The 21,835-nt window shown below is 39.9% G+C and overlaps 1 protein-coding gene across 1 annotated transcript in view; it reads left to right on the top strand.

The window, feature by feature from the left end:
* ENAH (ENAH actin regulator) overlaps positions 1-17,087 on the top strand; it is a 171,377-nt gene extending 154,290 nt beyond the window's left edge. The window contains 9 exon segments of the mRNA XM_030887823.2: positions 1-118; positions 1,100-1,245; positions 1,410-1,467; positions 2,213-2,258; positions 3,935-4,001; positions 7,818-7,880; positions 11,132-11,210; positions 14,692-14,749; positions 15,652-17,087. The exon segment at positions 1-118 is cut by the window's left edge and continues 113 nt beyond it. Coding sequence (XP_030743683.1) covers positions 1-118; positions 1,100-1,245; positions 1,410-1,467; positions 2,213-2,258; positions 3,935-4,001; positions 7,818-7,880; positions 11,132-11,210; positions 14,692-14,749; positions 15,652-15,689 — 673 coding nt within the window. The 3' untranslated portion in view covers positions 15,690-17,087.
* Positions 17,088-21,835: the final 4,748 nt, after the last annotated feature.

Genomic DNA, 21,835 nt, shown 5'->3' with positions numbered 1-21,835 from the left:
GCCTGCCCCTCCCCTCCCTGCGTCCGGATTTTTTGTGGGATCCATGTCAGAAGACAATCGCCCTTTAACTGGACTTGCAGCTGCAATTGCCGGGGCAAAACTGAGAAAAGTGTCACGGGTAAGTACATTTCTAATTTCCTGCGTCTTACAGGTATGTCTTTTATCTTTTAACGTACTTCAAATAATGGATTCTTTGTATTTTGATTTCATGAACCCTATGTCACTAATTTGAATTTTTTTAAATTAAAATCACTTTTTAAAAACAGTTGTAAGAACAGTATACATTCCTGTGAACCTATGACTCAGATTTGCTTTATTACTCTTTCTCTATGTAAGTTTCTTTCTGCACACGCTGTTTTTTCCTATTTACAAGTGAGTTAGAGCTGTTGTGCCCTTGCTCTTCTAAATGTGTCCGTGTGGGGGTTTGTTTGTTTACTTAAATCATTTTATTGGGAGCTCGTACAACTCTTATCACAATCCATACATACATCCATTGTGATCAGTGTGTTTTGTAAGAACAAAGTCATTTACCTATGTGACCACAGTGTAATTATCAAAACCCAGGAGATCAAATATTGGTAGAATGCTGTAATCCACAGACCTTCTGCAAATGTCATCTGTTGTCCAATAATGTCTCTTACGGCAAATTTGTGTCTCTTGTCCAAGACTACCTGTTAGTTACATGTATTTGTCACAGCTCTTTAATGTGTTGCACTTCCTCAACTTTTCTCTTATGGGATTAACATTTTTGGAAAACAGTCATTTTCTAGATCATTCCTCAGTTTGAGGTTAGCTAATGTTTCCTGAAGACGAGGTTCTGGTTATGCTTCCTTGGAGGGCAAGTAGGAAGCAAGAATACTACTGAAACAGCTCGTAGTGTTGTGCTGTGTTGCTGTAGCTAACTTTGATAAGGCTCCCATTGATATATAAAGTTAATGCTATTCACACTCCCATGGTTCTTAAAAAGGGTTAAGCGAACAAAAATCCTTTGGTGTTGTATCAACATTGTTGCTGATGTGTCTGTGGATGTGCTGAGTGTTGGTAAACAGCATGGCTGCAGTACTACACGGGCTTATTAAGTGTGTGTGTTCTCGTTAAGATGGAGGATGCCTCATGCCCAAGTGGAGGGAATACCATTGGTGTGAATTCAGCCTCATCTAAAACAGAAACGGGTCGTGGAAATGGACCCCTTCCTTTAGGGGGGAGTGGTTTAATGGAAGAAATGAGTGCCCTGCTGGCTAGGAGGTGAGTGGGAGATTTCATTAATGTGACTGCGCCCAGGATTTTGAGAGGGTTGTTCATTTTATTCTAAGTGTAATTTAACTGGGTGCAGGTCTTCCCTCGGGACAGAGTAGTTCCATATTGAGATAGACGGATTTGTCTTTAAAATGTGGTTTGCCTTGTTCCAGGAGAAGGATTGCTGAAAAGGGATCAACAGTAGAAGCAGAACAAAAAGAGGACAAAAATGTGAGTTTACCACGGTGGACTGCCACGCAGCCTTTAAACTTGCCATCAGAGCAGCGCTTATTCCGGAAGTTGTGTGAAAGATGAGTTGGTGTGAGCACAATGAATGTGGGCTTACGTGTGTTTGTATTTAACTCTTCAGATATTAGACATGGCTTGTTTTGAGTGGTATGTGTAAATTTTTAAATGGCATTCCTTGTAAAATGGGTTGAAGGTGTGGGGTTGTGGGGAAACCCGGCAGTGAACGTCAGATTTGTAGATCTTAACTCTGTACCGAACCCTGCCTCACACAAAATAAGGATTTTTTCCATCTCTTGGGGACTCAAAACTTTTCCATTTGAAATGAGGGAATTAAACGGAATCAGCCATTTCTAAATGTTTTCCTTAGAAGGCCTGTGGTTAAAAGATGTGCGCCCTTAAGAGCGGGGCCTCCATACCCTCTTCCTAGGCCAGCTCTCCTAGAATTTGGAGTCAACAAAGAAAGGGTGGTGTGAGCCTGTTACATTTGGCCAAACTTACCCCTGATCTTGAGCTCCTGCCATTCTCGCTCAGACCGTAGGAAGGAATTGGGGGGAATCGAGGGGAATACTTGGTCGGTGAGAGAAGAAAGCTGGTGGATGGGAGAAAAGATAGATGAAGGGGGAAAGTGGGATGTAGCATAAAGAGAATATTAGAAATGGGAATGTAAGGCATGGATTATCTGTCTATATAGATATAATATCATTAACATCTGTTTATGTATATTTAGGAAGATTCAGAGCCTGTAACTTCTAAGACATCCACAAGTACACCTGGTAAGTTATAAGAAATATTTTTTAATGTTTGCAAATTTTCAAGAGATATCAAAAACAAAACAAACAAACCCTCACTGCCATCCAGTTGATTCTCATTTGTAGTGACCCTATAGGACAGGGTAGAACTGTCCCTGTGGGTTTCTGAAGACGGTAACTCTTTATAATAGTGGAAAGCTTCATCTTTCTTCCAAGGAGCGCCTTGTGGTTTCGAACTGCTGACCTGGTGGTTAACAGCCCAACATATATAACCATGAGGATACTAGATATCAGTACTCTCCAATTAAAATGACCCTGCTTTCCCGATTGGACCTAGTAACTTCTCTTTGTGTGATGACACCATGGACAGCATTGCCTTGTTCTTAAGCCCTTTATAATCCCATGTACATGCAATCCCATGTTATAGTTTAGCAATTTTGGAATTACTTCCTCAACTTTCTACCTTCCTCCTTTTTGAAAGTGTCCCAGTGACCATTCCCTCGCCTGCCGTGTTCTTTATCATCCAGGGCTCCCCCCTTTTCATGCACCGGTCTTGTGTGCATTATCCTGGACGTTTGATCTGATTATTTGGTCTCTCCTGCCCAACTGGAACCTGCCACCACTGTGTTGGTTCTTGAGAGAATGTGTTAGAAAACAAAAGTAAGAATAAAAAAGTACTTGTATAACTGAAAGGGAAGGATTTTGATTGGTTAATGAGAACAAAGAAAGATTACTCAGAGATTCCCAGATGCAATATAAATCAGAACAAAAACAAGCTTTCATGGGAGAATTTGCTTATGCAAATTTAAAGCGCAAACAAGCTAGCGACCAAATGAGAGTTTGCAGAAGCCCCCGGTGGGTGCTACTTACAGACTTTTCACAGTGAGATCCCAGGCTCTCTTTCAAACAAGATTCCACTCTGATTTCACCCAGTCATCCCTGAGGCCTATGTGGACAACCAGTGACTCAGCCCAAATTGGAAAAGCAATTGTCACACATGCAGTCTCTTTTATATTAAGAGTTTGTGATTGTTTTTAGCTGCCAGTGAGTCGATTCTCAACTCCTGGTGACCCTCTGTATCACAGAGGACCACTGCTCCAGGGGGTTTCTGGAATCTCCAAGGAAGCCTTTCTTCCATGGCATGCTGCTCCTGCCACTCGGCTCCTCCTAAGGACATAGAGTGAACTGAAATTTAACAAAATTGTCTGCTAAGTTCCAGGACCTGCTGGTTTGAGAAACAAGGAATTATAATAGGGTTCTATTCTGGGTTTTTTAGTTATTTGACTTTTCCTCTAAAAGGGCTGTTTGAATTTGGAATAAATGTTGATGTACATAAACACTATAAAGATTGTGATTTGAAAATTATTTAAACTAATATAAATCAATAGTTTGTATTCTTGCATTCTAATTAAAATGACCTACCTTGACCTTATTACTACACTATCATTAAAGTTTTTATTAGTTTATTATTACAGACAAAAACAGGCCATTTCAGGAAAGCAACAAGACGTAGATGACAGTGTTTTGAATGTAATCATCTGATGTTTTCTAAGGGAAATTGTCACACTTGAGATTTCACTTTATTTAGAGGACTTATTCATATTCCCATACAAGCATGTCTGATGGCTTTAGCTGTTCACTTTATAGTAACTCTGGGAACATGGGTGGTATTTAGTAACTGGTGTCCTTTATTTTTCAAGAACCAACAAGAAAACCTTGGGAAAGAACAAATACCATGAATGGCAGCAAGTCACCTGTTATCTCCAGGTATCCATTTTTCCCCCTAAGTTTAACATTGCCTTTGTATCTAACAAGAATTAAGTAAATTTTATTACAGAAATTGTCAAATTGTAGATTTCAAAATTATACAGAAGAGCAAATAAGATACCCAGATTTCCACTAGTGTTAGGCAGCTTAAGAATACATGTGCGTGTGTTTTATTGTAGCTAAATATATGTAACTAAACACATAAACCCTTTTTTTTACATGTATAATTCAGTGACATTGATTACATTCATCATGTGTGCAACCATCACCACTGTCCATTTCCAGATTTTTTCCCCTATAGCTCTTAAGCAATATCTTCTTATTTCTCATTCCATGGTCTCATATTTTTACTAGTGGTGATTATCTGATAAGTAGTGCTCTATATCCTTATTAGTCAGATTGTCTGGAATTTTTTATATCTCCTGATTTCTGTGACAAATTCAAGACTAAACAAAAATATCAGCTCTTGTTCCTCAGCCTTGCCTCCACCCAGCTCTGTGCGTGTCCGAAGGGTGTGTTTCCATCTTCCCAAAGAAGTCCCTGCTGCTTTGAGTTCCCCATGTGGAAAGACAGCTTTCGCATAACTAAGGGTCTCAAACTGTGCTCCTCTTCAGTGTTGTTTGAGTCTAGGGAGCGAGCGGAGAGAACTCAGAAGAGGCAAGGTCAGGGCTGTAGGGCAGACAGGGTAAGGTTTCCCAATGGAATTGTCTTGGGACAACCTTTGCTTATTAACTATCGAAGAATAAGCAGGTGCATTGTGGTGGGGAAAAAATTCCTCATCACACTTTTCCAACCTTTTTTCTCACCACCACAGTTCTCAATTTTCTTAAAACTTCTTCCTAATAAACCCCCATGCCAGTCCTGTGTCCTTCAAGAAAATCTATTCAAGAGGGTTAACCCTTTTGAATAAAAGAAACTATCACCAGATCCACTAGGAAGCCACTGTTTGGTGGGCCTTTTATGTGTTGTTTTTTAAGATTATGTATAAACTAGACCTCTAGTAGCAATACTTTTTTACTTCTCATATACACTTACGCTGCCCCACTCTAACAGTTTGAAAGTAAGTTGTGGACATAACACTGCTTCACCCCAAGTACTTGTGGATTTATGGTAAAAACCAGGACATATTCTTATGTAACTGTAATACTATTTCCACTTTCAAGAATGTTAAAACTGATCAAATAATACCTCAAAAACCCAAACTCACAGCCATCGCGTCCATTCTGACTCACAGACTGAAGCAGAACGGCCCCTTTGGATTTCTGAGAGGACAGCACCATGGGAGTAGAAAACCTCCTCTTTCTCCTGTAGAGCAGGTGGTGGTTTCAAACTGCTGAAGCATACACCGCTGTGCTACCAGAGCTGCTTATCAAAATATATCCAATATGTTCAGATTTCTCTAGTAGTCTCAGTAACATCCTTCATAGCGTGTTCTTTGAAAGGATGGTAGGTGGAGAGCAAGCTAAACTCTGAATTTGTCGGATGTAGAAAAGATAGCATTCAGCAATAAGACTGATTAATGCTTGTTCACATCTGTGCATGGGCGTGTGGACATGGCCAAGCAGGTGCGGCATTCCTTAGGTAGGCATATACTGTGTTATGACTAAATGTGTATCACAGATAGTGAGACTACGTGAAATATCTTGGTTCTTGAGAAAGTTTAAAACGTTTGTTCCCAGGAAAAAAATATTATGTATTTAGAGACTTTAAAAACAGGTATTTTTGCTTTAACTGTTAGTTTTATTGTGCTTCATAAAAACTACCCTGCTTGTAATCACAGAAAACCTAATAAGGGAAAAAAAAAACAAGGACGAACCTTTGTTCTGGGGGAGCCTGCAACTACCCCTGGGTTTGGATTTTGTGTGGGTCTGGTAGCAGAGAAAATTTGATAATGATCCAAAGAAACTGGGTCTCTTTCTTTCTTTCTTTCTTTCTTTCTTTCTTTCTTTCTTTCTTTCTTTCTTTCTTTCTTTCTCTTTCTCTCTCTCTTTCTTTCTCTCTTTCTTTTCTTTCCTTTCTTTCTTCTCCCTCCCTTCCTTCCGTTTCTTTTCTTTCTAAGAAAAGTATTTGATTTTAGAAAAAAAATTGGGGATTTGTTGACCATAGTCGCCTTTTTACAGTCGAATAGGAAAAGGGCACATTCTAAGGCCTGGGTATGCAGTGCCTCCCAGCGCTCAGGACTGTGCTGCTTGGCTTCTGCAGATGTGAATAATGGTGAGGAATAATTCCTTCTCCAGTTTTCCATGACTCTTCATCTTATGAACTTTCATAAAACCAAAAGAGAATATGAAAGATATTTTCCAAATAGAATATCTTCCTTGATATGTTTGGGTCCAGTTAGTGGAATGATGTTTCAGCCTTCTAAATGAAGTTCACTAAATGTTCAGCATTTGTGTGTGTGTGTGTGTGTGTGTGTGTGTGTGTGTGTGTGTAGATTAGTCTAACCTTGATTCTTAGATTGTAGAAAACCTCATCTTTCTCCTAAAGAGCAGGTGGTGCTTTTTAACTGCCCACCTGGTGGTTAACAGCCCAGCAAGTAATCCACTACGCAACCCGGGCCCCTTATTGTCCACAACCAAAAAAGCAAACACTCTGCCATCATGAGTTTCCCAAACTAACTCTTCATGGAAGTAGAAATCTTAATCTTTCTTCTAGGGAGCAGCCACTAGTTTCAAACTGCTGACCTTGCTGTTTGCAGCCCAATTCGAAACCACTACACCACCAGGCCTCCTTGTTGGCCACCAGTTCCTTATAATCACACTCTATGTTAGAGTGTATCTTGCTCCTTTCTCAAACTAGAAATCCTTTCCGGCTTTCCTTTCTGACCAGTCATAAAACTTTCGGGAGGTCACTGAAAACAGTCTTACACCAACTATCAATAAGACAAATTTGATTAAAAGACTTTTCTTCCCAAGTTTAAGTATGTCCGATCATTGCACTGTGTAAAAGAGCCTCTTTCTCTCCTGAATATTCATCAAAGCTATATTAGTCGAAGATAGATTCATATCTTAAAATATAGAAGGTATTGCATTATACTGTGTTTATTACATCAAGATGTCACATAGTAGAATAAAGAGAGAATATTTTCGTTCAGCATGCCTTAAATTTAAGATGACCAGACATCCCACTTTTGGCGGGACAATCCCAATTTTTAACAATTTTTCCCGCGTACTGCGGCATTTTTAAAAAGTCCTGATTTTTTAAAAAAATGCATGACAAGCTAGGGTATACGGTTTTCGGCTGCCATGTGGCTCTTTCGCCATGATATGGGTTTTATCAATGGGGTCCCGTTTTACCAATGTTAGAGTCTGGTCACCTTACTTAAATTATGTCTGGAATGCAACATCTTGGAAAGTTTATGGAATCTTCCTGTGATTTTTATTAGGAGTGTACCCCACATGGGGGGAAAGGCCCTGTTGGTGCTTCCTGAGAGGAGCTAATTCTGTGTACTTTCAACTGTAATGCCTTTGGTGCTTCTGCTCTTCGTAGCTTTATATTCAATTTACTAGAAAGGTCTTTGGCTGTGTTTTGGTATTTGTTAAATCTGTGTGGTTGGTTTTATTATATGCACAATCTATAAAAGTAGCTACTACGCGATAATTTTTTAAAATGTATTATAATTCTTGAGATTTTAATAAAACTAGCCTTAGTCTAAAAATATTTTTTGATTTTTTTTTTTGAAAGAAAAAAACATTAAGGTTAATGATCTCCTTTAAAATTTGAGTGCTATATGACTAAGAACCCTGTAAAGTAGTAACATACTGATTTCTGAAAGGTCTATTGTATACTCCTTTAAATGGCTTTTCCCCTTCATAGACGGGATTCTCCAAGGAAAAATCAGATTGTTTTTGACAACAGGTCCTATGATTCATTACACAGGTATCCCCTGCTGTGCCTTTGTGACTTGAGACTTCAATGACTTGATCAGGATAGGGCTGAGCTTTTTCTACCTGGATTGGTAATCACCACAAGGACAATAGGAGGTAGCCTGAAACGTTTCATTGTAGCTTTATGTAAAAGGCTTTTATTTTTAATCCTGAATTTGTAGCTTTAATTAGAAAAATTTAACAGTATCCATTTTCTTGCCATCGCTTATGGTTTGAATAGGATAATGAATGAGAACCTGAGGCTTGTACTATCTGGACTATGTAGCTTTCAAACAAACAAACAAAAAACCAAATTAACTGCCATCAAGTTGATGCCGACTCATAACGACCCTCTAGCGCAGAGTAGAATCGCCCCTGTGGGTTTCCAAGACTTTAACACTCTCCAGAAGTAGAAAGCCCAGTCTTTTCTCCTGAGGAGCAGCTGGTGGTTTTGAACTGCTTAGCTTGTGGTTCACAACCCAACTTGTAACCACTACTCACAAGGGCCCCTTTGTCAAAACACAATACAATGTACATAATGACATTTGGGTAATTTGGGGGGTTTCTCTCAGGACTTCTTGTTCCCTGGATGCTTTATAATAGCTTGAGAGTTCTTATCAGCCAGCTTCTAGAGTCAGCAGATTGTGGTTCTCCAGGACGAGCAGCCCGAGTATGCCTTAAAACAATAAATAAAAGACTTAAGATAAAGGTGGCAAATCCTCAGATTAATGTGGCAGAATAGGACTTATTATTGTACAATTATAGGAAGGTGCTTAAGAGATAACACTTACTATAAAGCGATGAAAACCTCTGTAAAGCCCTCTTATTACGCCACTGCTTCCAGTAAATACTGCCACCGTGTTCCTGTCTGTATCTAATGTTCAAGGACTGCGTCTGCCGGAGTACAAATAACATGGTTCAGGCACTAGTACCCGCCACGATCACTAGGGGCTTTTTTGCCAAAATTATTTTCACGCCAAGGATGATTAAAACCATTCATAAGTTTATTATGTTAGTGACTTAAATTTCCATAAAATGTTCATGGTAGTAGTGAAAAATTGGCTTCCCTAGCTTCCCCCGCCCCCCCTCCACTTGTTCTGACTGAAGACTCTGATGGAGCTGGAACATGGAGTTGATAGCATGGAACAGTGAGGCTGCAGGAAGCTGGGCTGTTTTATACACAGTGCCCTTTGGGGAGGCATTGATAAGCCTTTCATGGAAAAAAAAAAGTGGTGATTACTTCTTTCCTTAAGTATGAAAAGTTCCCCCCTTTAGCTAATTACCTTGGTGGTGGTGGTGGTTGTGGTGGTGGTGGTGGATTGCATGTTAGCATGAATCAAAAAAATTTTAATGCATGTTTCCACTATTGCTTATTATATAACAGCAGTAAGATTTTGGGCATTGTTTAGTAAGTATGGGCATATTAATAATATGATTCTAGGTTAAGTAGCAGGCTACGTTCATTCATTTGAATTTTTGTAAGAGGAGTTATTCATTGTATAACTTGGGAGAAGATAACTAACAATTGCACCACTTGAATGTAAAATGTGAAAGAAGGCATACTAGTAATTCTTCAATTCTAGAAAGCAGAAAGCGATGGCATGGGTATATGAAATTCAGTGTGCCTGTTCTTCAAAAATACTTGTAGCCCAACTCCACAAAGCACCGTGGATCTCCCTAGATTTCATGAGACTAAAGGATCGAGTCATCAGCAAAGTCGGCAATAACCAAAACCAAACTCATTGCCATCAAGTCAATTCTGACTCACGGCAACCTTCTGGGGCAGGGTAGAATTGACCATGGTTTTCTGAGACAGTAACTTACTATAGGACTATAAAGCCACCTCTTTCAGCCTCCGAGCAGCTGGTGGTTTTGAACTACTGACCTTGCAGATAGCAGCCCAGGGCATAACCACTACAAGACCAGGGCTCCTTAAAGTAAAGAGGACAGGAAATTAGTCATGTAAAAGTCTGTATCTCCTGCTTGGCCTAGACGAGTGCTCACTCAGTGAAAGAATTAACTTTCTGAAAGTTAATATTTTCTTCATTCATCTAAGTTGTAGAAGCAGATAACAGTCAAAAATTGGTTGGCCAACTTCATAACAATTTTAAACTGCAATATGCATATGTTTAATAATAAATTAGCTCAGTATTGCATCTTCACAAACAAGTCCTATGGGTTTGGATACAATATGGCTTATAAAAACTGAACTTTTAATTATAACAAAAAGTTGTTGCATATATTCAGTTCAGGTTTCCAGTCTTATCTGCAAAATTGGAAAGACATGAGTTGATTAATGGCTTCACCTTGCATTGATTTCTGGACCCTAGTGAGTGACCACTGAACTATATTGTGTGCTAAGCCAGAAAATAGAAAATTACCCAACAAAAGCATTAGGTTTTTCATGGAGGGCTTGGTTGCTAGAATTGGAGAGAGAGGGAGTCATGACTAATTTATTTGGTTTTGAAACTTTTGCTTAATACATACCTAATATGTAAAACTTGTTAATTCATGTAAAAAATTTAATAGACTCAACTGTGAAGAGTCCAGCGATGATTGACAGCATGCATCTCTCTGGCATTTCCTGCTTTTACAAAATAAGTGTATGAAAGTTGTTCTCCTATAAGAATCTGCCATTCCATAAACAGCTCCATCAAACTCTACAGTGAAATATATTGCTGATGGAATCTGAATCTATTTCTAACATAATAGTCATTTTTCCAAAGTTGTTGTTTATTTTGTTGCTTGAAATAGAACAAAAAAAAATCTTGCTTCTTATAATGTTTTGTTGGCCTCTTATTCCCAAACTGAGACATATCAGTGAACTAACTAATATTTGAGTAAAATGTTCAAGTTTTTTATGTTTTTCCTTCTGTTGGTGTCTCAGGTATTGGGTAGGTAATGTAAGATTTTACAAGAAGAAAAAGCAAGCTGTGTTTCCTGGACCTTGGTTGTTCCCACTGGCCTTTGCGTCTGGGCCTACCTGCTTCGTGTCTGTCGCCTCTTCTTCTCCAAAGAAGTCTGATCATCCTGTCACTTTTTTCTAGCTTCTTTATAAGTATAACTGGAAATCCTGAGAAAAGTGAAACATACTTTCTGCTGTATGTTCTAACCAGCCCAGCCACCAATGGGGACAATTAACTCTTTAACACAGTGTGTTCTGTATACCAAGTGTGTTTAATTCTGGTGGTGGGAAAACTCACCTATACGCTCATTAAATATTCTAAAGTGCTGCTTACTTTCTCTGGGAATTTCCTTGTACAGACCAAAGTCTGCCCCCTCATCACAGCCCAGTGCCAACGGAGTCCAGCCAGAGGGACTAGACTACGACAGATTGAAGCAGGTATGCGTTCAGTGACAGCTTGCCTCCATGTATGCTGGTTTCTCTTTTTAAAATCTCGTAGGCATATTTTTGACTTGACTGTACTTGAACCCAAAGTTTAGGTATTTTTATACAAATTAATTTCAAGTAACATTCGTTCTATGTTATTTTTACAACTCTGTTTTTACAACATAGGTGGAGGGCGGGGGTGGGGGGGGTGTCATTGTTGAATGGTGTAGTGTAAAAATTTAACTCTGGTGTCTGCTTAACAATTGTTTTGGGAAAAACAAAGGGCTTCCTGCTTTTCACTGGCAAGGGTTTTGGCAAGGATGTTGGGAAATGGGCACTCATGTATATTTCTAATGCTTTCTGAAGGGGGTGTTTGGGAAATGATTCAAAATTCTCAAATGTTATTTCCTGAACCCAGCAATTTCACTTGCAGGACTTGATGCTAAGAAAATTCTATAGATGTACACACTTAAACAAAGAGTCCATGAGTGGTGCAAACAGTTAAGCCCTTGACTACTAGCCAAAAGGTTGGTGGATCAACCCCACTCAAAGGCACCTCAGAAGACAGGGTTGATGGTTTGTGGAGCAGTTCTGTGCACACACAAGGTCACCATGAGTTAGAATAAGCAAGTAACCACCACCCACAGCTGTACAGTAGAGAGCTCTAGCCACCCCGAAATTATAACTTAGAATAGAGACTTAGCAGTGAATTGTGAGCACTGGGCCACATGAGGTGAATCAGATGGATAACAAAACATTATGTACAGTTAGCTCAACTTCAGAAGGATAAGATACTGCCCATATTTTGAGCGCACGGGCCTTCTGTGTGATACCTACAAGGAGTAAAAGGGGCATTAGGGGATGGGATTATGTACTTTACAAAAATTTTAATTCTTTGAAGAGGTGATGACTCTTTTATTTGGTAAAAATGAAGTCAAAAGTTGAAAGCAGTGTGTGGTAGGAAAAACTATTATTGAGCCATGTAGATGGGACTGCAATGAAAATTTTAATCTTCGTCTTCTGACTGCACTTCAGGATGGTCTCAGAAAGTAATTACAACGTAAGAGTATTTTTCATTGGTAGTTAGATACTTAGTTGACTATGATACAGTCGTTGCAGGCATTTGCTAAGTTCCTTAGCGTGTCGTGGTCCCTCCTCCTCATGGTCTGGCTGCAGTTCAGAGGCCTCCACGCATGCCCTCGAGCCCTGTGCCTAAGTAGGGAGCTGAGTCAGAATGAAAACCCGGTAGTACTACTTCCCAAGCCCCTTCTTTTCTCATTCTCATACTTTGTTTTTTAATGCTAACAAATGTTTGAGTGGGACTCATAATGTGAGTTCAAAATAAAAGTTATGAAGAAACTAAAGAGCGAAATACTAGCAATAATTTAAGAGAAACCTAGTTTTTATAGTATAAAAAGATTTGAAAAGTCAGATTGAGTTGTGTTATTTTGGATGCACATTTGGTTGACAATAGCATTTCATGCTTATAACATTGTCTCTAAGCTTTTTTTTAAAGGGAGCTGTGGTCACCGATAATCAAGTTGGTGTTCTCCATATTGAATTAAATTAGCACATTTGTAAACATTTTAAAATGTAAATTCTGGTATCTGAAATCATAAAGAAGAGTAGATTTTAATTTTGGAATGATTTTAACTTTTCTGAAAAAGAAGAGTATTCAAGAGCCTGTAGAATAACTTAGATGCTTAAGTGTTCTCATTTGTAAATGGAGTAATTAAACCATTTGATAGTTTTGACCTTATTTCCAACATGAAAACCTTTTTTTAAAGGATCTCAACATAGAACAATTCCATTTTATCTGAGGTAGGCAGATAATTTAACCTTAATTCTCACAAAGAGCTGTTGCTTTTTACCCACTAAAATCATATTGTCATAGCCCTTTTAGTTTTTGATATTATACAATTCTTGATAAATTTATAACGGGAGGAGTGAATTTGTTAAAATATAACTCACTGTCATTTAGTCAACTAATTGTAGCGACCCTGTAGGGCAGAGTAGAACGGCCTGTGAGATTTCCCAAGTTGTACATCTTTACAGGAGCAGAAAGCCTCCTCTTTCTCCCATGTAATGAATGGTGGGTTTGAACTGCTGACTTTGCAGTTAGCAGCCCAAGTTGCACAAGCCAATACACCAAGTAAATGTATTCCAAATGTACATGGTATGGTTTCTGATGATGGAGGAACACCCAGAGCAGCTCTGTTCAATGGAAGTGGAATGTAGGCCACAGCACTGACATCTCCCAGAACTCACATTTTAAAAGCATAGGGAAACAAATGGCATTAGTTTTACTCTTTCATTTAGCTCAGTTTGTCTAAACTGACATTTCGATGAGTAATCAATATTTTAAGATTATTAATGAGGTATTTTACATTGTAAATTATACTAAATCTTTATAATCTGGGTTGTGCCTCCTATTTCCAACATGTTTCAGCTACTTATTGCTGGGACTCTTGAAAGCAGCCCCCAGCCCCTCCAGGGAAACCCTACAATTCTTGAAACATAGTTCGGAAGTCATCAAGAGGACGAAGTTGTAAACTCTATTTCCCCCCACACTTCAAATGGGATGATAAATTTGCCAAGAACTAGCTGTCCGATTTACCCTTCTCCTCCTTGCGGCTTCTTTCTGCATTAGCTCTTAGAATGATAAGAAGTGAGGTAGATTAGTGAAGGTAATAAAACTGGAGCTGCTAACTTAAGGGAAAAGTATCTATGTCACACCTTTCACTGGTTGTGAGTGTTTGTTCAGAGTGCGGTCTATTAGCTATCTTGGCATTCTTAGGTTTATGTCAAGTGGGAGGAATGGTTTGTTTTACCTGTGTGTGTGTACCTTTCCTTGTTCTTTTTTCCCCCTGGTTCTTTGCAGTCCTTTCTACCCTTCCTTTTGTGATGGACTTGATTTCATCCGTGCCATGATTTGTTTCCTAGATTCCTCGTCATCAGTGTTGGGTAGTATGTGTCATAACTGGTTTATCCACTCCTCCATTGATAGGCATTTCTCTTGTGATTGATGCTGCAGTGAATGTGGGTGTGTATCTCTGTGTCAAGGCTCTTGCTTCAGGACACGCAGCTCACAGTGGGATTGCTGTGTCATACAGCATCTCTAGTTCCAACTTTCTAGGGAAGCGTCATGCCATTTCCCATAGTGGTTGCTCCATGTTACAGTCCTACCATCTGTAGGTGAATGCTAGTCTTTGAAGAAATAGAATTGTTGGGTGGGGAGGGCCTGTGGGGCTGGGGCCTCGCTTTCCCTCCTCCCCCTTCCCCTGCTTCCCTATCCCTGGGGCCATTTGTTAAAACAGAATAATAAAAGGATTTTAAAAAAATTTTTTAATTAAAAAAAAGAAGAAGAAATACAATTTGACTCTGGAAGCAAAAGCCACACACTATATTTCATACATTCTTCAAATATATTTGCAGGGATATTTTAGCGGCAATTTGCTTTTCTACATTTCTGATTTCTTTTCTGGTATTTTAGGATATTTTAGATGAAATGAGAAAAGAATTAACAAAACTGAAAGAAGAGCTCATTGATGGTGAGTATCTAATTAAATTTACCACTCCTTTAAAATAATGTTCAAGAAAAACCATTTTACTTCTGTTTCATGTATTTTTTTATGTAAAGAATGTAAAGAAAATGTCCTTAAGAAATACCTAGTTTCTTATCTATGGGCTTAAAGCAATTTCTTTTCTATAGTGTCACTTTTTTGTCAGAAGACATGTTCATGGTCCATAGCTTTGCATGGAATACACATATATGCATATAAGGGAGTTGCACAGTTTGCTCTCCCTTTTTCAACCCCCCCGCCACCAAAAAAAAACAAAAACAACCCAACAACATGCTATTTGTAGGAAAAGCACTACCCTCCAGTTGCAGACATGGAAGGACACTAGAAGGGGACCCAATGAGCACCCATCTGAAGGTTCTCTAGCACAGCCATCCCACTGCACTACTGTGATTTAGCCCATGGATTTAGTGCTTGCACCTTGTACTCCATGTGCGTGGAAACGTTGTTGGTACCATCGGGTCGGTTCTAACTCATGGCAGGCGGCCCTGTGCCCATCGGAACACAACTCTGCCCAGTCCTGCACCGTCCTCACAATCATTGTGACAGTTGAGCCTTTTGTTGCAGCCAGTGTGTCAGTCCATCTCCTTGACCGTCTCCCTCTTTTTCGCTGATCCTCCACTTTACCAACCATGACATCCTTCTTTGGGGACTGGGTCTTCTGATAACATATCCAAAGTGCACAAGACAAAGTCTCTTGGAAATAATGTCCCTTTCGTCGTAAGAAAGCAATGATACTAGGCTGTGCAAGATGCGAAAGCAGTGTTGGAGTTTGTGTATGGTCCTACCTTACGATTACTTAGGAATGATGCACTCATTGGTTTACCTGATCATGATACTGACTTTCAAATGTCTTTGCCTTTTCTAACTAGCAATCCGGCAGGAACTGAGCAAGTCAAACTCTACATAGAGAAACAAACGAAGAAGGAGACTTTACTCTGGAGCAAAGAAATACCCAGAAACAAAAACTGTTGACAGCACCAACCAACCCTGCATTTCGTGAGCTGTGAGGAGAGGGTGGAGACCAGCGGTTGGAAGGAGGGAAGAACCAACCGTTCTCGAAGCCTGCACTCCGGCCATAAGCTGGTTCCTTTCTAGTTTGCTGCTTTTTTCCCCCCGACCTTTACAAGATGGAGGAGAGTCGTATCAGAGTTCCTGTAACAGTTATTCAGAAAATACTACACTCGCCAGGCAAGATCACAGGACACAGAAATATTTTCATGTCAAGATAAAAACCGGCACATTTCCTACAATCCATTGCTAACATAAAGCGGAGACAGGTTTAAGGATCCCCCACCCCCACGCCCAACCCCTACCCAGAGAGTGCTGATGAAGAAGTTAGCAAGTTACACTAATTGTATTGTAAATGTTTCTCTCAGGTTTGTCTTCCTATCATATTTGATATTCCATGAATAATTGATCAGCCTGTCTAGGTTAAGATCGTAAATGTGGAACAAATGGAATTCGTGTGTATTTCCAGTGGGGTGGTATTTATAAGAAAGCGTCCTGAAAATGATGTGTCCAGCTTGAGGAATTTTAGAATGATAGGAAGTCTCTCGAGTTAGCCTTCATGCAATTTTGTAGATTAAACCATACAATTCATCCAGAATTTAAAGATTTAGATGCCTTCCTCGATTGTTACAATGCTTTACCAAATCTATGACTCCTACATAACAAACCAGTGCTCAAATGTAAAACAGTACATTGTAGATTTACTGTAGGTTTTCAATCTTTTTTAGATATATGCATGTGGACATTTTTATAACATAATTACAACCACCACAAAGTTAGCTTTTTTAATTGCAGGCCGTAATGCATGACACACTAATAGGGAGTGGCCTTTTCAAGGCCTGGTCCCAGGGAAAACATTTTGTAGTCTAGGGAAGGGGGGGTGCGGGGAGGGAGGGAAGGAAGGAATAACTTTTTATTTTTAATTTCTGCACTATCTTTTTCTCAGTTACCTGCATGACTAATGATGAGGATTATTTCGTGACTTTAGTTGGTAAATATGCTAACAGAAACAAGTACTTATCTTTCACATCACGCCGTCAGCTGTTTGTGTTTTAACTTGTGTAATCTCAGTGGCCTGGAGCACGATTCTCAGCTCCACCTTGTTGCGGAACATAAGAGTGTGACCCTGGGATGCGGCGACTTTGATGACCTGAGTGCCCCTGTAGTGACACAGGTGGTCAGCCACAGGCTCCTGACCCAAGCTGATTTTTGGAATGTTTTTATGTTGAGATACCAGAAATAACAGCGATGGTAGCAATTAAAGTCACAGAAATCATTAAAAGGAAACCGATAAATATTTCTGCATACTTTTTTTTTTATGAATCAAGTGTGATGGTTTGGTGGTAGGAAGAAGGAATTAGATACTCTACTACCACCGTGTGCGCGCATGTACACACGTGTGTGATCCACTCTCTTTTCTTTGAAACTGGTAAGATTGGAATACTACATGTTGCAATGACGGCTTTTCGGAAATTCTAGCAAATCAGAAGCCCTCCAGGCTCTCCATCTTGATTTATGCTGGAGTTATCATAAGTGCCATATTTGCTTTGAAATCTTTGGTTATCAAAGTTCTATTAAATATTTGGAGAATTCCTCTTCGTTGGCTTTCTAGATCTCTCACATCTTGGTTCATTAGGCAGAAGCTTGTTGATCGCATAGTGTTCTAAAAGCTGCAGTACTGCAGCTGTTACCACTTCAAGGAGATTAGAGTGAAGGAATGAGGTTTATTTCCTTGTTGAAATAGTTCCTATTTCTGTAGAAACTTCATTTTAAGACTAAACTGTGATGGATGAGCTATCTATCATAATCCAAGTTTGCAGTTATTTTTTCTAGCAACTATTCATTGTCATGCAATAGTAGTAAAAGAATTAAAGATGCCGCCAGCTTATAAAGTACTGTTTCCTAGAACTAGGAGACATTTCCATCTTTATTGTCCTTTTATTTATGCAGACATACTGAGGATACCAACATTTATGTCCCCTCTGAATCTGGTCAGAAATCACTTTTGATTTTGTTGGTCAAGTGAAATAGTCTATCATAGGATAGAGTACTGGGTACAAGTGGTCCAAAGTAAGAGAAAAGACTCAAATAAAATGCTAGATCTTAAAAGAAACTGGTTTCTGCACTAAACGTTTCGTGCCTTGGTCTAATATTAACATGATATCTGTGTGAAATGACAAAAAAGAACCAGTGTTGAATCACACTATTTTCCATCATCTTGCATTAAGTAAACCCAAATTGCTAAATGTGTTCTTCCCAAGACGTTAGATTGATTTCCTGTATGCATTTGTTGTCACACGTGGCAGTTGTGTTATTGTTAGAGATTTCAGTGATGGAAATGGGAAGCAGAAACTTAAGTTATTTTCCTTATTATCAAAGCTCTGTTACGTGGAGCCACACAAGTGTGATGGTTTTTGTGCTTTTGTACATTGGATGTCTTAAGCTGAGTCCAGTTTAGGGGCTCCTTCCTGATTACAGGAAGGTACCGCTTTCCTCAACACTGTGATCTGATCTGTGATAAATCTGTACTATCCACTCTGTAAATGGCTAACAAGTCAATTGCAAACACACTGAATGTACAAATCTTAGTGCTGGTGCTGAAATCTCTTCAGAATAGTCCTCATGATTTAAAAGTTTGTTTAAAAATTTGTAAGCATCAAGTGTCAATCAAAACTGAAAATGAAACACTAATGAATGTTGCATTTTCATGCTGTAGATTGTACCTCCTCTTTAGGGTTTTCTTTTTCATTTCTCTGCTATTTTTACCATACTGTTTCATTTAAATTTCCTACACGCTAACTTCATTTGTGCGATTGAAATAAAATTGCAGTAAATACACGTGGCTTGTTTGTGACACGTAGCTAGTCTCCTAAGATAATCTTATTGGTTCTAAAAAGGTTACGTTAGATATAAAGTACAAACACCTATCTAATGCCCCATAACTTCACTACTTCCTAAGGTTTACAATTCTTTAATGAAATATTTCATAAAACTCAAGAAGAAGAATAAGTAATGTACACAAATGGAATGCGTGATAATTTATGCCTCCTGTTTGAAATTATCTCGAGTGTGTTCTGTGTTGTGCTTATTTCCTCTAGCCCAGCTTGATCTACAGTGTCTCATCCTGACGTCAAGGGAATGAGAAGAAGTTACTCCATCTTGCTCTCCATCATATAGTCTACTACTTAAATTCGTTTATGCAGTTAGAGTTTTTCTTTATCACATGTTCAGGGGATGGGCATGGTATTGGTAAAGACCATTAGCAAGTAATGAAGGTTGTGTTACTTTTTAAATTTTAATGTCTTTAATGTCATGTTTGCCTTTTCTTCTTAGACCAGCCCCCAGGTGTCTGGGACTTTTACCCCTACTTCTCCCTCACTTTTTGGAGTGCATACTGTTAGCAGTCAGTGCCATTTGCACAGCCCCTAAAAATATCCACTGATTTTTCCCTCTGCTTTGTCTCAGGGGCTTGCTTATATTCATAGATATAAATGTTTGTCTGCAACTGAAAGTCACTTCCCATTCAAAAATGAATTAAAATAAGCCAGTCTTTTCCATTTACCTCGTTATACATGTTCATCTCCTCAGTGTGTATGACTTTTCCCAGTCATTGGTTTTCCCATTTTAAGGAGTGTATTCTCCAGAAGTACCTTCTACAGAGGCATGCTACAGGAGCTCTTGAACGGACCCTACTCCTCCTTTCAAGCCCCGGGATAAGCATACCAGTGCAAGTGAAGGAGCTCTCAACCCTTTCTGTGGCCGCCATCAAGCTCTACTTTCCCAAAGACAGTGACTACCACTTCATTGCAAACGCCCTAGTCCCATTCCTGGTGGTATCATTTTTGTTCACAGAAAGCAGAATTCACATCGGTGCATCTCCCCAAATCTCTATGTAAGAGAAGGGGGTTCTGAGGGCCTGTTGAGATAACTGATGCTTTCTCTCTCTGACTTCTCTGAAAAGCCATATAATTTTTCTAAAGTAAATGCTTTTGTGGTCAAAATAAGGAACTCTTTATAAGCTGCCTTTGTGAATCGGAATGAACAAAATTGCCCTGGGCCCCATCGACTGCATAAAGACGTGGTGGTGGTGTGTGCAGCCGAGTCGATTCTGACACAGCAAGCCCATAGGAGGACAGAGTCGACCTGCCCCAGTATGTAGCCTAGACTGGATTTTTAGGGAAACATCTCCAGGTCTTTTCTCCTGTGGAGCAGTCAAAGGGTTTGGACCACTGGCCTTTATCAGCGCAGCGCTGAGCCATTTTGCCAGCAGGGCTTCTTGGCGTAGTCTATAAGGCAGACTCTCTCTATCCCAGACATCCAAAATAGGATGTGGAGTAGGCCTGTGCCCTTTTTGCCTCTAGGTGATTTTTAAGCCATCAAAAGATGTTTATATGTTAATGCTGAAGAAGTGGAACTTCACATTTTAAAAGGGTTAAAAAATGGACTGGAAAGTATTAATACATTCAGGATGGTTAGCATCAGCAAAAAGGAGTTTCCCGTGAGGCATCCTTTGTTGAATGTTGTAGTTAGTTCCTCTGTGGAGACAGGAGTCTTGCTTTAGGAGGTGCCTTGGAACACTGCTAACATAAGGACTGTAGGCAGATCTCTTTATAACGTAACAGTCCTCATGAGAGGGTCAAGCAGGACTTGGTCATGATGGCGAGGTGTTACAAGAATGACCACAGGGTGGGTTACTCATTTTGAAATCTAGGAATCGGCACGTGTGAAGAGTAGGGAGTGGAGAGCATGTTCTGCTTCCTCCTGATAGGTGTTCTCTGGCACCTGTACCCCACGGTGTAGTGCTAGTGTTGTTAAAGGCACACTCACCTGTTGCCTCTGGCTCCCGGCAGCCCCGTGTGCCAGAGAGAACTTTTCCCGATGTTTCTTCAGAAGTGGATGGTAAGGCCTTTCTTGTGGGGCAGCTCTCGGTGGACTTGAACCTCAGTCTTCTAGTTAGTAGCTGAGAGTATGAGCCTGTAGCGCCACTAAGGACTCTGGAATTCTTGAAACCTGTCACCATCGAGTGGAGGAGGCTGGCCCACAGGACTAACTGGATGAAGTCTGTGGAAGCTGATGGCCACACCGTTCCTGTGGAGTGACTGGTGGGGTCCAAACCCCAACATTTTGGCAGACAGGTGCTTAACCCCCAAATCCTTCAAGGCATATGAAACCCACTGCTACCCATTCACTCCCAACTCCCAGCGATGCGAGTCACATAGTCACGCTCAAATACATCCATACAATTTAGAACTAAATGTGAAGAACTGCCAAAGGATAACAAGCACTGGCCTGCACTCTAGTTCTGAGAGGTGAGAAGGGAGAGGGGTCTGGGTACATTTCTTACAGCCAAAAGGAGAAATGGGAACCAAGGGCCCAGATAGAGCAAGAGAGTACCCTATCTGAAAGGGCTCTTCCTGTACCTTACTTTTTTAGGCACAAAACTAGTAGGTAGCAAAACCAAATTTCCCACCAAGGTTCTCTCACCTAGAGAATTGAAAACCCAAACTCAACTGCCATCCAAAGTCCAACCATCAAGCCTGTAGGACAGAGTAGAGCGCCCTCTTAAGTTTCCAAGACCCCTTTCTCCCGAGGAGCCGCTGGTGGCTTCAAACAGCTGAGCTTGTGGTTAGCAGTTCGACTCATAATCCTCTGTACCACTAGGCAGTGACTAATGTTCTTTGTGTTTAGTAACTTCTAAGGCTCTGGACTATGTTGAGTCTGTATTTTCTACCGTGGATTACATAGAAAATGGTACTTTGACATCTACAATGAAGGGTATGTTTTTTTGTCATTTTATTGGGGGTTCATACAGCTCATCACAATCCATACACACATCCATTATGTCAAGCACATTTGTACATATGTTACCATCATTTTCAAAACATTTTCTTTGTACTTGAGCCCTTGGTAGCAGCTTATCCCCCACCCCACCCTCTCCATGCACCCTCCCTCATATCTTACACTGACCACTGTCTTTTCACCCACTTTTCTGTTGTCCATTCCCCAGGGAGGGGGTTATATGTTGATCATTTTGATCAGTTCCCC

Source organism: Echinops telfairi, unplaced genomic scaffold, assembly GCF_000313985.2.
Source record: "Echinops telfairi isolate 266 unplaced genomic scaffold, ASM31398v2 ScPeMD7_7424;HRSCAF=8462, whole genome shotgun sequence".
Taxonomy (NCBI): Eukaryota; Metazoa; Chordata; class Mammalia; order Afrosoricida; family Tenrecidae; genus Echinops; species Echinops telfairi.
This window is presented reverse-complemented; position numbering and strand designations above follow the sequence as displayed.